The sequence below is a fragment of the Cibotium barometz genome, chromosome 18 (assembly GCF_041138505.1).
Source record: "Cibotium barometz isolate CiBa-2024 chromosome 18, ASM4113850v1, whole genome shotgun sequence".
Lineage (NCBI taxonomy): Eukaryota > Viridiplantae > Streptophyta > Polypodiopsida > Cyatheales > Cibotiaceae > Cibotium > Cibotium barometz.
Window position 1 is genome coordinate 9,511,642 of NC_141063.1, and position 12,655 is coordinate 9,524,296.

Sequence of the window (12,655 nt, forward strand, 5' to 3'; positions counted from 1 at the left end):
TCTCCTGGCTGTCCAAATGAGTGAAAATCAGACTTTTACAGTCCCGAACACTGCATACAACAGTCCCGAACAGAAATTGGACAAAAGCCCCTTGACTGCAAGCTGATTTCTGAGGATTCAAGGCATAAAAGTCTTGCTTGCTGCTTTGCCAAGCTTAACAAGCATAAAATCTTGAAAAGCCCCTTGATTTAAGATCAATTGCTGATCATACATGGTACATTGACGCACATGAAGGCATCCAAAGTCTTCACAGTGCTTCCCCCTGGCCACATATACATCCAATACATGAAAGCCCCTTGATTTACAGGCACATTGAGTGCTTGTCAGACATCAACACATTGCCCAAAGCATCAAATACGAGTGCCTGCATGCAAATCAATCCAATCGACACAAAAGCCCCTTGATTTGCACTGCAATTTTACCCGAATGTGCGATTTCTTACATCATGCAGCATGTATGAATGCTTAATTGCACAATTACATCAAAAGCCCCAAATTTTGACATCCAAGTTCCTGCAAATTGATCCTGATTGTGACCAATGTCACCCAATTTTGCCAATTTTGCTCAAAAATTGAGCAATTCGGCACCTGTACCTGCTCAATTGATTGAATTGATAAGAAATTCCCAAAATTGAAGGCAAATACCTCTTAATTTTTGAATTTCTCTGAGATTTGCAGGCTGAATTTTGTTGTTGCAGGAGAGGGGGGGCACGTCTGATGCTGATGCTGTTGCTGCTACAAAAGGGTGCTGCACGTGTTGATGCTGATGCGCCTGCTGCAGTTGTACGGATGGCTGGGCAGCCCTCTGCTGCTGCTGGGCAGCCTACGCTGCTGACTGCCTACACCTAGTTGCTAGGCAGCCCACGTTTCCACCTCGCCTACCTCGCATGCGCTTATCCGCCGACTCAAAGTTGCCGCCTTCGCCTAGTAGCCTGCCGTCGACCAACGACTTGCTGCCTTCGCCTAGTGGCCAGCGTTTACAAAGCCTTACGCCTTGCTACGTGCAAATGGGTACGCCGCTGCACTCCTTCTTCGCTCGCCTGCCTCCCCTTCGCGTTACGGGTGTTTGGTCACGCCCAGCAGCCAGCCGTCTAACGCCCAACGCGTTGCTGCCTGCAACGCTCTCTTGTGGCAAGGCGCTGACGCGTGGCTGTGAAGAGTGCGTAAAGGCGTTGAATGCGCTGGCCTCCTCGCTACCCCAGCTTCTGCATGTTACTACAGTGCTTACGCTCCTTATCGCTACCAGCCATCCTATGCTGTCGAGCGACGGAGCTCTTACGCCTTGTCTGCCTGCGATTGCTGCGAGCGCTGCTGCCTGTCAAGCTTCACTGTTCTATGCTGGCCGAAGGAGGTGTGAAACGAAAGCTACTGCAGCAGAGAGATTCGAAGGCTATGTGAAACGAAATCTACTGCAGCAGAGAGATTCGAAGGCTATGCTCAGCAAGTCTCTGCAGTTCTGTTTGCCTCAGCTCTGATACCAGTTGAATGGGAGAAGAATTAGGGTTAGAGTTCATGTGGGAGATACACACAGAGAGAACAAGGGAGAGAGAGAGAGTTGTGGGGATAAGTCAACTCATGGGAATGAGTGTGTGACTCCCCTATCACACATGTATATTGCACTAGTACACATAGTGCACTTAGCACATTAAAAGTACTAAGTGTACTATGTACTATAACTTATGGGCTTGTACACACTATAAGGGTGGGCATAATGCCTTTACCCCAACACCTTATGCATCCCTTGAGGCCACAGAGATCACCATTTTCCAGTATATTGTTCGGTTGGGTGACATATTTTGACGGCGAGGAGGATGGTCTCTCCAACTGCATCGGGGCACTAGCGGCTTCAGGGACTCTCACCGGAGTTCTTGGAGGACTTTTGGACCAGGCTCTGGGCTAGTCGACAGGCGCGCAAGATCTCGACTTTCCAGTGGCTGGTTGCCCACAGGGGTTCTGCAGTTGGCACCTGGCTTGTCTACAGCGGTCTTCCGGCGGCCTACGTCCGATGCGGCCACCCTATGGAGACACAAAGACATTGCCTATGGGACTGCCCCCAAGCCCAGCAGATTTGGCTGCGGATGCTGTGCATTCTGAGGGGATGTATACGTGGGGTGCCGCTGCTTGGTCGACTTCGTCAGGGCTTGCTAAGGGCTATGAGACGGAGCAGGACAGCCAGGCCATCAGATTCATTAGGGGCCAGCCTCGCCTTGTTCCGTCACCGGACTTCTCGTCCGCCGATTGGACACAGGAGAGGGATCTACGATGGGAGCTCCTCAGCAGCCTCACCATATGATTCACCTGGAGGGCCCGGTGTTTCAGGGCCTTTGAGGGGAGATTGGAGCCACCAGCCGAGACTGTTCGGGGGATCTGGTAGGAGCTCATCCACACCCTGCGAGGACAGTACGACCGCATCCGGGGCGACTCGGATGAGGCGATCTTGCGGCGCCAGGCCTTTCACACCACTTGGCGCAGTGGCCCCTTCTATACCCTACACGTGGGGTCCTGTTTGGCTTTTCCCCCCTCCTATTGTATGATATAGCCTCTCAGTTTCTTTGTACTGATTCTTGTATTTTTCAGCACCTAGGGAGAGTCTCCCTGGCTGCCTTGCTTTGTTCTCTGCTCTGTTTTCTTATGAGCAGAGAGGATCTTTTGTAGCCCTACGGGCGTTTTTATATAACTAATGAAAGGATCTTTTCTCGGAAAAAAAAAAATTGTTGTGGAGTCTTCACATCTGTAGGGAGCTTGATATCCACTCTTTGTAATGTAATGCAAGGTATGGTAACAGTAGAAACTAAGCACCACATGCTCACAGGAGACGAGCCCCTATACATAAATTTTTGCAAGACTAAATAGACCAATCTCTCTCCCCTCTGCATGCTTTAATAACCCAAAAATACAATACAGCAGACAGCAAAATAAATCCAATCCGAAAACCACCTTGAGATGCAAGTTGAGGAGCATAATCTCAACTTGTGTATGACTTGCGGTTCCTTCCTTTCAACATAACCACCCCAATAAAGACCATTAAGAAACAGAGAAGAGTGACACCGGCAAATGTAGGAATGATGATTGCATACTGTTGAGGAAGAAAGTACTTGTGAACAAAGTGATCCTCATCAACGAAAGGCTGCAAAATAAAGTCATCCAATCACTAGTCGCTTCATGCTGCTTATAATCAAACCCAAAAAAATCCAAGACTTAAAAAAAACGTGTAAGGACACCAATATTTCATGCCTCCTGAAGGCCAAAGCTTAGTTCTAGTCGCTTCATGCTTATAATCAACCTTGCAAGATCCAAGACTCAAAAAAAAAAAAAAATCATGTGTAAGGACATTTCATGCCTCCTGTAGGCCAAAGCTTCGTTCTCGGGAAATCTTGATTAGTAAGCCAAAGCTAGGTCATAACCTACACACTCTTAAACTGTAGGCCTAAAGATGTACTGAAGCCAACCTCTAGGTTAAGTCTATTTGGCATTAAACCAGAAGTCAAAACATTGAATACAGTGATCTATACAACATGCAAGTCCACAGGTAATCAAGCCCCCCCCCCCCCCCCCCCCCACACACACACACACACACCCGGGCTCTTCCCTTCACTCTGTTGGATATTTCAGAGCCTAGTAAGTGCCCAGTGGTGTGTGAACACTTTAGGTGTGAACACCCTCTTATTAAGAGAACATGAGATAGGGCCTTGGTGCCTATATAAAGCATTGTACATGGTGGAAGTATTATCATAGTTGTGCTGTGCAACAACTCTCTCTCGTGTATGTGTTATCAAATCTCTCTCTCTCTCTCTCTCTCTCTCTCTCTCTCTCTCTCTCTCTCTCTCTTCCACCCATCCATGTCTATGCACCAAATCAGTATGCCTTGATCTCTCCATCGCTCCTTCCACTCACACCCTCTCATGCCTTGATCTCTCCATCGCTCCTTCCACTCACACCCTCTCATGGCTAGAAACATGTTCACCTACATGGTACCAGAGCATGGGTGAACCCACTATCATGCCTCTGTGTTTTTTGATGCCCCACCTTCACACCTACCTGCGTTTTTTTTCCTTCTTATAACTCAGCATTTTTTTTTTCCCATGAGCATCTCTGCGGTTTCAGCTGCCACTATCATCTCTCCCTTCATTGCTGCGTTTTCTTTTTTGCATAGCTATGCTTCTTACACTAACATCTGCGTTTTTCCCCATACTATTCTAAGTTAAGTTTTTTTTTATGCCACCCTCTATGTTTTATAAGCTGCTTTATAATCTGCTTTGTGTTGCTACCTTCACACTCTGCTTTGCGTTTTTGAGTTGTGTTCTTTCTACAGCCCATGCCACCTACGCTAGAGCCACGCAGTGCTTGACACCCAACGCCTCTTCTCTTCATTGCAACAGCCGTCATCGTACGCATCTCAGCTAAGTACGCCATGCATGGTTTGGCTTCTAAATGTCGTCAGCATGACGTGAGTGCCAACAGACCATGTGCGTTTTTCTGACCAGCCGTCAGTGACTCTTCATTGCACAAAAGCCCCTGCCCACACTCCATGTGTTAGCATTTCGTGTGCATCAACTTGGCTGCCCCTCGGTCGTGCTGAACAGCAGCATCACACACTTGTACCTGCAGCAAGCCTGTCTTCATCATCCTCATCAATCAACTTGCAGATTCACATCAGCTTCAGAAGATTTGAAGATTACCACACATCTGGTAAAATCAAAGCTCTTATTCATCAAGTTTGCAGAAATTTTTTATTTTTGAGTAAATGGAATTTGGAGATTTCACATAAATGTAAATTAGATCATCAAAACAGAGGCATTGCCTTAGCAAATATTTGGGGCTGTCCCCATATATGGAAAAAATCAACAACTTGAAGCTCCCGGAGCCACATTTGGAGCTTAATTATGACAAAGTTGGCCATTGAGAATTTGGAGCTTTTCTCAAGTATTAAGAAAATCATCAAATTCAACACCCTGCACCGACAAATTTTTGGGGCTTTTTCACAAGAATGCCTTTTGCATCAAATTGACCATGCTGATGCTACATCAACAAAAATTTGGAGATTCTTTATTACAGATTCCGAATCCAGCATTAACTGTTACTCTGCCCTGGCCCCTCAGCCTAAAACAATGGCCCAAGTGTCAACCACTTGGCAATGGTGTCGAAAGAAAATCTTCATTGGCATTGCACTAGCGTGGGGAGTTTTCACACTTGATTGTGGCTTGGCAATCCAATCGAGAGTGGTATTTCCAGTTTGGAAGTCTAGATTGCCAGTGGGATGACGACAGCACCTATCCCCAAGAACCCCTTTGATGGGCTAGCTCATAAGTGGCAGCTAAATTCTAGAGAGCATGTCTTTGGAGTCACTGCATAGATCCAAAGGGTCTAGAGAGATATGTTGGAGTCAGTGGTTGGGTTCAATGATTTGACTCCATGGTTGGCACAGAACAGGGTCTTTACCCATGCCAAAGGCACCAAGACTGAGTGCCAATATTCTTGGTGAATTTGCATTAAGGAAGTTTACATGTGTAGGCACCAAAAAGGAGTGCCAAGATTTTTGTTGTTGGTAATGGTTTATATCAGTACCAGGAAACTATATCTGAGAGACAGAGTTTGACTCTTGGATTCAGTTACATTGGTACCCAGTTTTGGCTTTTTATGCCTATGATATGGCTCATTGGATTATGACAACAAGTATTTTGGAAAACATTAGAATGGCTGGCTCTTATGCATCTGTCATGCTTTTCAGTGATTCTGCATTCCAGCCTGACCATTGAATTGTTTGCTAGCTTGTGGAGCCAAGGATTCGAGTTATGACTGAAGCTTTCAAAATTGACGGCACGAGACCTATGGGACTACACTCAAAGTTGCTACTTGGAATTGTAATGGATCTCTACGCCTTGATGTAGGGGCTTTTGAGGATAGTTTCACTGGGAGGGACATCATCTTCTACTGTGAGACGCATCAGGCTCCTGGACAGTCCATGCCACATGTTAGTGGATACCGATGGGAGACAGCTTGTAGACAGGAGACTCGTTCAGAGCATAGAGGACGGGGCTCAGGAGGAGTGGCAGTATTGTTTAGAGAGGAGCTACAGCCACTGACATATAGTCCGCAGAGATGAGCAGGCTAGGTACATGTGGGTTAGACTGAGGGCAGAGATGGGCAGATATCTCTACATTGCTATATGCTATTTTGCTCCTAGTACATCAGTGTATGCATCACCTAGCGGGCAGTCTCCCTTTTCTATTTTGGATGATGACATTTGGGAGTTCTCCAGGGATGGTGACATCCTTCTCCTAGGGGACTTCAATGCCAGGACCGCCCATAACCAGACAGTATTTTATGATACCTCAGAGGAGATGTTGAGGGAGCTTGATGTTATGGATATGGGCCTATCTAGACTCTCACAGGATGAGGAACATACAGTGTATGGGCGGTATTTGATAGACATGGGGACTGCACATGGATTGGCCATCCTGAATGGCCTACAGAGATTCCTGACATCGGGCGGTTTCACTAGCTTTCCACATCGGCATGGTGCTAGTACAATGGACTATGTTATGGCTCAGCCCAGTCTCATTCCCTCTTTTCAGGATTTTATGGTAGGCACTAGGCCGGTTGGAATAGCAGTGGATCATGCTATCTTGTCCTTCACTCTCACATTTCAGTTCAGCACCGCTCCATTGGGACAGGTCTCCACACACACTCGTTATACCTTTACGGACACCATGTACACGGATGAGATATACAGACGCTTATGTGCCGAGGAGCCGGGACGGCCATTAGATGAGCTCACTCAGATATTGATAGAGACGCTTCATGCTGCAGCATCAGAGGCATATCCCCATAGTCAGCCTACACAGAGACGATCTGGGAACATGCCCCAGAACAGTTGGTATGATGAGGAGTGCAGAGAGATGAGGATCAGATTACAGAGAGGTGCTCATGGGTGTTACCACTCACAGACAGTCACGGATTACCTTCCGGCACCTAGTGCGACGGAAGAAGAGGGCTTATCTTGCTCGGTTAGAGAGGGATTTGTATCAGTTATTTATGAGTCAGGACTCAGGAGAGGCATGGAGACTATTCCATGAGCATTCACCATCACCAGCCATTACCTCCACAGAGATTTGGGGTGAGTATGCAGCATCCCTGTACACAGCACCAGGACAGCCGCCCCTGCCAGACCCATCGGAGCCATGCCCAGAGACGTGCTTTCTTTACTGCTGAGATGGTAAGGAAAGCTGTTGACAGGATGAGGATTGGGAAAGCATATGATCATGATGGTTTGGTAGCATAACACTTTATTCATGCCAGAGATATGCTTGTAGAGCTTATTGCTATGATGTTTAACCGAGCCATGTGTGAGGGTTTTCCTGAGACTTGGAATATGTCCACGATTGTGCATATCTTCAAGTCAGGGGATCCCATGCTTCCTGGGAATTATCGTACCATCATGATTGGTCACACATTGGCTAGATTATTACCAGACATATCTATTATCAGCCAGGACTTGACTCAGCTGGACACTAGGAGGACATGGATACAGACGACACACGAGCTTGGTACGAAGATGGCTTTCTATAGAGATCATCTTCTCCAGCTCACGGAGGATGGGTTTGTGATTAGACCCAGCTACATGGATACTCATCTTTTTCATGGGGTACGGTGTGCTATTGGTCAAATGCGCACATCCTCACACCAGCTAGAGATTGAGACTGGCAGATTCAGAGGAGTACCAGCTGAGGCCAGGATTTGTCAGCTGTGCCAGATGGAGCCAGAGACAAAGTTACATTACATATGTCACTGTCCAGTATATTATGAGATACAAGGCCGTTTTCACTGCCTGTTCAAAGAGGGTTTCGGACCACTTTCTAGAGTCATGAGATACCAGGGATCAGAGATGCCTCGGATTATACTTGCTGGAGCTGCGTAGACATAGAGAGGGTCTCTTGAGATGGAGGGGATCAGAGAGGGATAGACACCTACAGAGGCAGATTACAGACTTCTTTCGACCATAGATTGAGCAGTCAGGCCAGCAGGCATTGCAGCTAGCCCCAGAGTATAGCCGCACCCAGAGGTACACTAATTGATCGGGCTATAGAGCTGGGGCAGTCCAGGCGCCCCACGATGAGAGGCCCATCTCGACACCGTCGGAGACTACAACAGAGGATCAGGACCATACTAGCACGGCATGGGAGACGTCCAATCAGAGTACTCACCATGGAGGACATTGAGGATATCCGCCATCGACCGATGAGAGACATCTTTGGATAGTGATGTATATGATGCTTACCTTTGTTGCTGGAGTTTTCCTCCCAGATGTTATCCATTAGGAGCTCCTAGTACCTTCCTTTTCCTCATAGTTGTTTCAGTTTCAGTTAGTTGTTTAGTTGTTTTTAGCTTTTCTTACAGAGACATTGTATCAGATCCACCAATTGTTGTAACCTTTTTGGTCTCATAGGTCATCTTGGCCTTCTGAAGACGTTAATATATTGCTTGATACGACCTCTATCTTTCTCTCTCTGGGTTTTGGCAACCGTGATTTGATGGTATATCTGTCATGGAAACAAGACATTGGTTTTTCAAGAGGAAACAAGCCTATGGTTATGGGATACAGGTCTTTGGTTTATCGGATACAGGTCTTTGGTTTCATGTGAGAAGCATGTCTCTGGATTCATGTGAACAGATTGTAGTTTTCTCGAGGTTACATGCAAGGCGTGGCTACAGGGAAGTACGTATGGTTTGGTACAGCCCTACTGCTGTTTGGGAAAGGGTTTGAGGGATCCATGTGAGCGATGGAGAAGACCTTTTCAAGCAAGGAGGTGTTGTACAGGTGTGCCTTCTCTATGGAATGCTTTGCTGTAGTAACGAGCGTTCTTATTTGGAAGTCCTCGGTGAAAGCTTTGAGGGATCCTATTGGTAGAGGATTCGACAAGTTGTACTTTCTACTCATATTTGATCAAGTTAAGAAATACCGCAAGGGGCGCCACTGCGTTTTGGGGCCAATCAGTGTCCTTGTACTATTTGCAGGAGCATTCTAGCTCCCCTGTTTGTTTTCCTTTTCCCGGTTTCCATGGGTGATGAAGTGTTTTGTGTGCGAGTGTTTGTTCCACCGCCCGTCAGATTTCTGAAGGCCGGTTTCATAAACTCGGCTTAGGTTCGGTCAAGGATATATATGAAACTCTTTTTGATCCAAATTCTAAGTCATTTTGTTGTTTTCATGATCTTTTCAATTCTGAAATTTTGTTAAGATCATGTGCTTGTGAATGTAATTCAATCTCAAGTAGTGAAATTACAACAAATTTTGGATGATATTTTAGAAGAGTTTCGTGATGTATTTCCAAGCGAGTTACTAGATGGTCTGCCACTTGAGAGGGGTGTTGATCATGCGACTAAGCTATTGCTTGATAGTAATCTTGTCTCCTGGCAACTTTATTGGTTTAGCCAAAAGGAGGAAGAAGAGATTCAATAGATTATCTCGATTAAGGTTTTGTTCAGTCTAGTAAGTGTCCATGGCACGCTTCCATTCTCTTTCACTCACAGAAGAAAGATGGTAGCATGCGCTTCTGTATAGATTACAAAGGCTTGAACAAACTCACTATCAAGAACATGTATGCTTTGCTGAGGATGGATGCTTCGTAGATCGTCTTCAAGGTGCTAAGTATTTCACCAAGATTTATCTATAGTCAGGCTTTGTCATCAAATAAGAAACTTGAGGACATGCCTAAGACTGCGTTTCGGATGTGCTATGGCCACTATGAGTTTTTGGTCCTACCTTTTGGGTTGACCAATGCTCCTGCTATTTTTAGCAGATGATGAACGTATTATTTTGTCATATCTAGAAGAGTGGATTGTTGTCTTCTTGGATGACATAGTAATGTACAATAGGTCAATGGAAGAGGACATATACCATCTCAAAGCCGTCTTGAAGATACTCACATGAGAGAAGTTATATGTGAAGGAGCCAAAGCGTGATTTCTTCAAGAAGAAATCTCCATTGATGGTGTGACGACTGATTCAAACAAGGTTAGTAAGGTCCTGGAAGGGCCTATTCCACGGGCGATTAGGACGTGATATTAGTATCTCGAAACAGTCACCACCCTCCTTGGGGATCAAGTGAATGAGCCCCTCCGCGGCATGAGGCCAGTGGCCATGATCTCATTGAAGGTGGCCCAGAAGTTGTCCTCCATGACGGCTTAGTGACGAAGGAAGAGGAAAACCAGGAGTCCATCCACTCTAGGGCATTTCCCATGAGGTAGGGCCTTGAGGGCATCACTCAGCTCCTCTCCTAAGAAGGGGGGAGCTCAAAAATCCTCCATTACGGGGAGACCATCTCTCGTGTGTGTGTGTGTGTGTGTGTGTGTGTGTGTTGCTACTCTCTCACAGCCTCGGTCTAAGGGCTGAGGGGACCTGTTACTTCCCAAGGCTAACCAAGGTTAAGGCCTTCAGGTTAGGGTAAACATAGCCTAGGGGTTAGGCTTCTTAAGTGGGGGTTAGTAGCGTTTATGAGACGCGCTATATTTGGCTTCTAGTTTTATAGGAAGCCTATATAAGTGACTTTATGAGTCAGTTTGAGAGAGAGCTTCTTAGACCTAAAATCGAGGCGTTGAGACTACTCCGTGCTTACATCTTATGGGTGTGTACTGGTGGTATGGGACGCCATGGACTTTGCACGTGGAGCCATGTCTCAGATGCTACTATCCCCTTGTGCTGCCTAAATGGCTTTATGGTTGGGTGGTGAGCTAGATGCCAATGTCTATGTGTGTTTCCTTTTTGTTTATTCTTAATTGCAAGCCTTGGGACTTGACATTGGTATCATAGCTAGACCTGTTGGAATTAAGTTGGAAATACTCCGAAAGGTGTCACCATTTTAGGCATATCCACAATTCATGTGTGTGGATGGGCTTTGGATGCCCAAAAGATCAAGAATGTATACAAGCTTTGGGAATGGGAGGATTATCCAGTATAGAGGACCAAGTGTTCGTAGCATGGTCCATGCACTCGAGACAGTTTCTTGGATACAGAAATGGGCTTTGGAGTCCAAGTGTCAAGTGGAAAGTATGTATGGCGAACTCTTGAGGATTTGGGAGAGATCAAGCAATGAAACAGGTTTCTACATGGTTGGTCCCGCTCAATCCCTGCTAGGAGAGTGGACTAGCTTCAAGAGGCTCCCCCTAGAGACCCAGAACTGATGCCTTGCAAGGATTCGCGGCCGTGATCAGATTACCCTCGTCATCGACTTACCATATACCCCCACCCCCCGATTGGCGGACCCCCATCCAGGAACCTGCCCCCTCAGAGTTTGGCTTGACACTCTCACTCAACTTGGTTTCCCCATGGTAGTCCTCGGTTCTGATGGGGGGCCAACACTTATTTTCTCAGTTGGTCCTTTGGGCCGGCTAACCCTGTCCCCCACAGAGAACTCCAGTGGTGGCTGTCTTCACTGGGTGCGGGTTCTTGGTTTTCATGATCATCAGTGGCACGTTGACCCTCCTCCGCCCAAGGTGGCCCGCAATAGTTCCTAGCGCCTATGGTTCGTTATGATGCCAAGAGAATATTTTCATGTTTCTTTCCACAAGGTTTTCCAAACACTGATCATAAAGCCTCAATTTTTCAATGCCTTTGCAATTCATATCAAACACATGTCTACAATGAATGCGTTTCATAATTCACTAGAGTAACACATGAAAAAAGAACCACTAATTTTAGATGTGAGCAAAGTAAACTAAGGCAATGCAAAGATTGAATACGAGGTAGAAACTTTGAATGGTTTAATGACTTGATAGTCAAGAGTTCAATAAATTGTTGTTTCGCAGGTAACATGTATTTACCTTACAACTCTATTGGTACACACACGCACACCCACGCACACACGCACATGGAGAGTGTCCTTTCTATTGGTACACACACAGACAGAGAGAGAACTAACCAAAATGATGACCCAAAATGTGTAGTAAGCAAAAAGAGAGACACTAAATAGTAGCACTGAAAACCCCACTGTTCTGTCTCCGAGCTCCATCACTTATATAAACCTGACAACCTGTAAAAGAGCATTACATGAAACCAATTGTTGAGATTACCTCCACCACTAAAGCACAGCAAAAGCAGACACACCGAATTCCTTGTTCACACGTTAGTTAGCCATCAAATCCATCGATTGTATCAATAACACTTCCTATACTAAGTTCCATTCAACATTTTTCTAAAAAAGAAGAATCAAACCAATAATTGAATTGGTTTCCATGATTAGGGCTAGGCAGGTTGGTTTTAAAAATTGGTGCAATAGGCCCACTCAAAAGTCACCCACCCTATTAGTCTAAAGTCAAGCCACAGCCTCCAATTTTGAATCCTAGCAATCTTACCCATCAGGAAAAGTGTGCACCATTGACAAACATTAGCAAATTAATGACCGATCAAATTTTCTTGTCCTCATCGTGTTCATATACTATGTATCATTGTCCTCACAAAAAAAGGTAGAGAAGCGATGAAGCTATACATTTCACACCATTGTTTGGTTCATCCTCGTTTTTGCTATAAGTTTTAGATCAAATCATCAAGAAGAAGAATTACATGCAGGTGTACAGAACTAATCCATTTAACGGATAGAACTCATGTATTGGGAAATTGATGCTCGACTGAAGCTATAAAATTAACACCATTGTTTAAATATG

At 45.7% G+C, this 12,655-nt stretch overlaps 1 protein-coding gene across 5 annotated transcripts in view; it reads right to left on the reverse strand.

The window, feature by feature from the left end:
• Positions 1–12,655, reverse strand: part of DPMS2 (dolichol phosphate-mannose biosynthesis regulatory protein-like protein) — a 40,329-nt gene that overhangs the window by 10,085 nt on the left and 17,589 nt on the right. For 4 of the 5 annotated variants that reach the window (XM_086812077.1, XM_086812079.1, XM_086812076.1 and 1 more), the window contains 2 exons: positions 11,914–12,024; positions 2,729–3,126 (listed from right to left, as the gene is read on the reverse strand). In XM_086812077.1, coding sequence (XP_086668203.1) covers positions 2,965–3,126; positions 11,914–12,003 — 252 coding nt within the window. In that variant the 5' untranslated portion in view covers positions 12,004–12,024 and the 3' untranslated portion in view covers positions 2,729–2,964. Of the gene's footprint in view, positions 1–2,728; positions 3,127–11,913; positions 12,025–12,655 lie in introns of those variants that run through there. The other variant, XM_086812078.1, reaches the window with a different exon arrangement.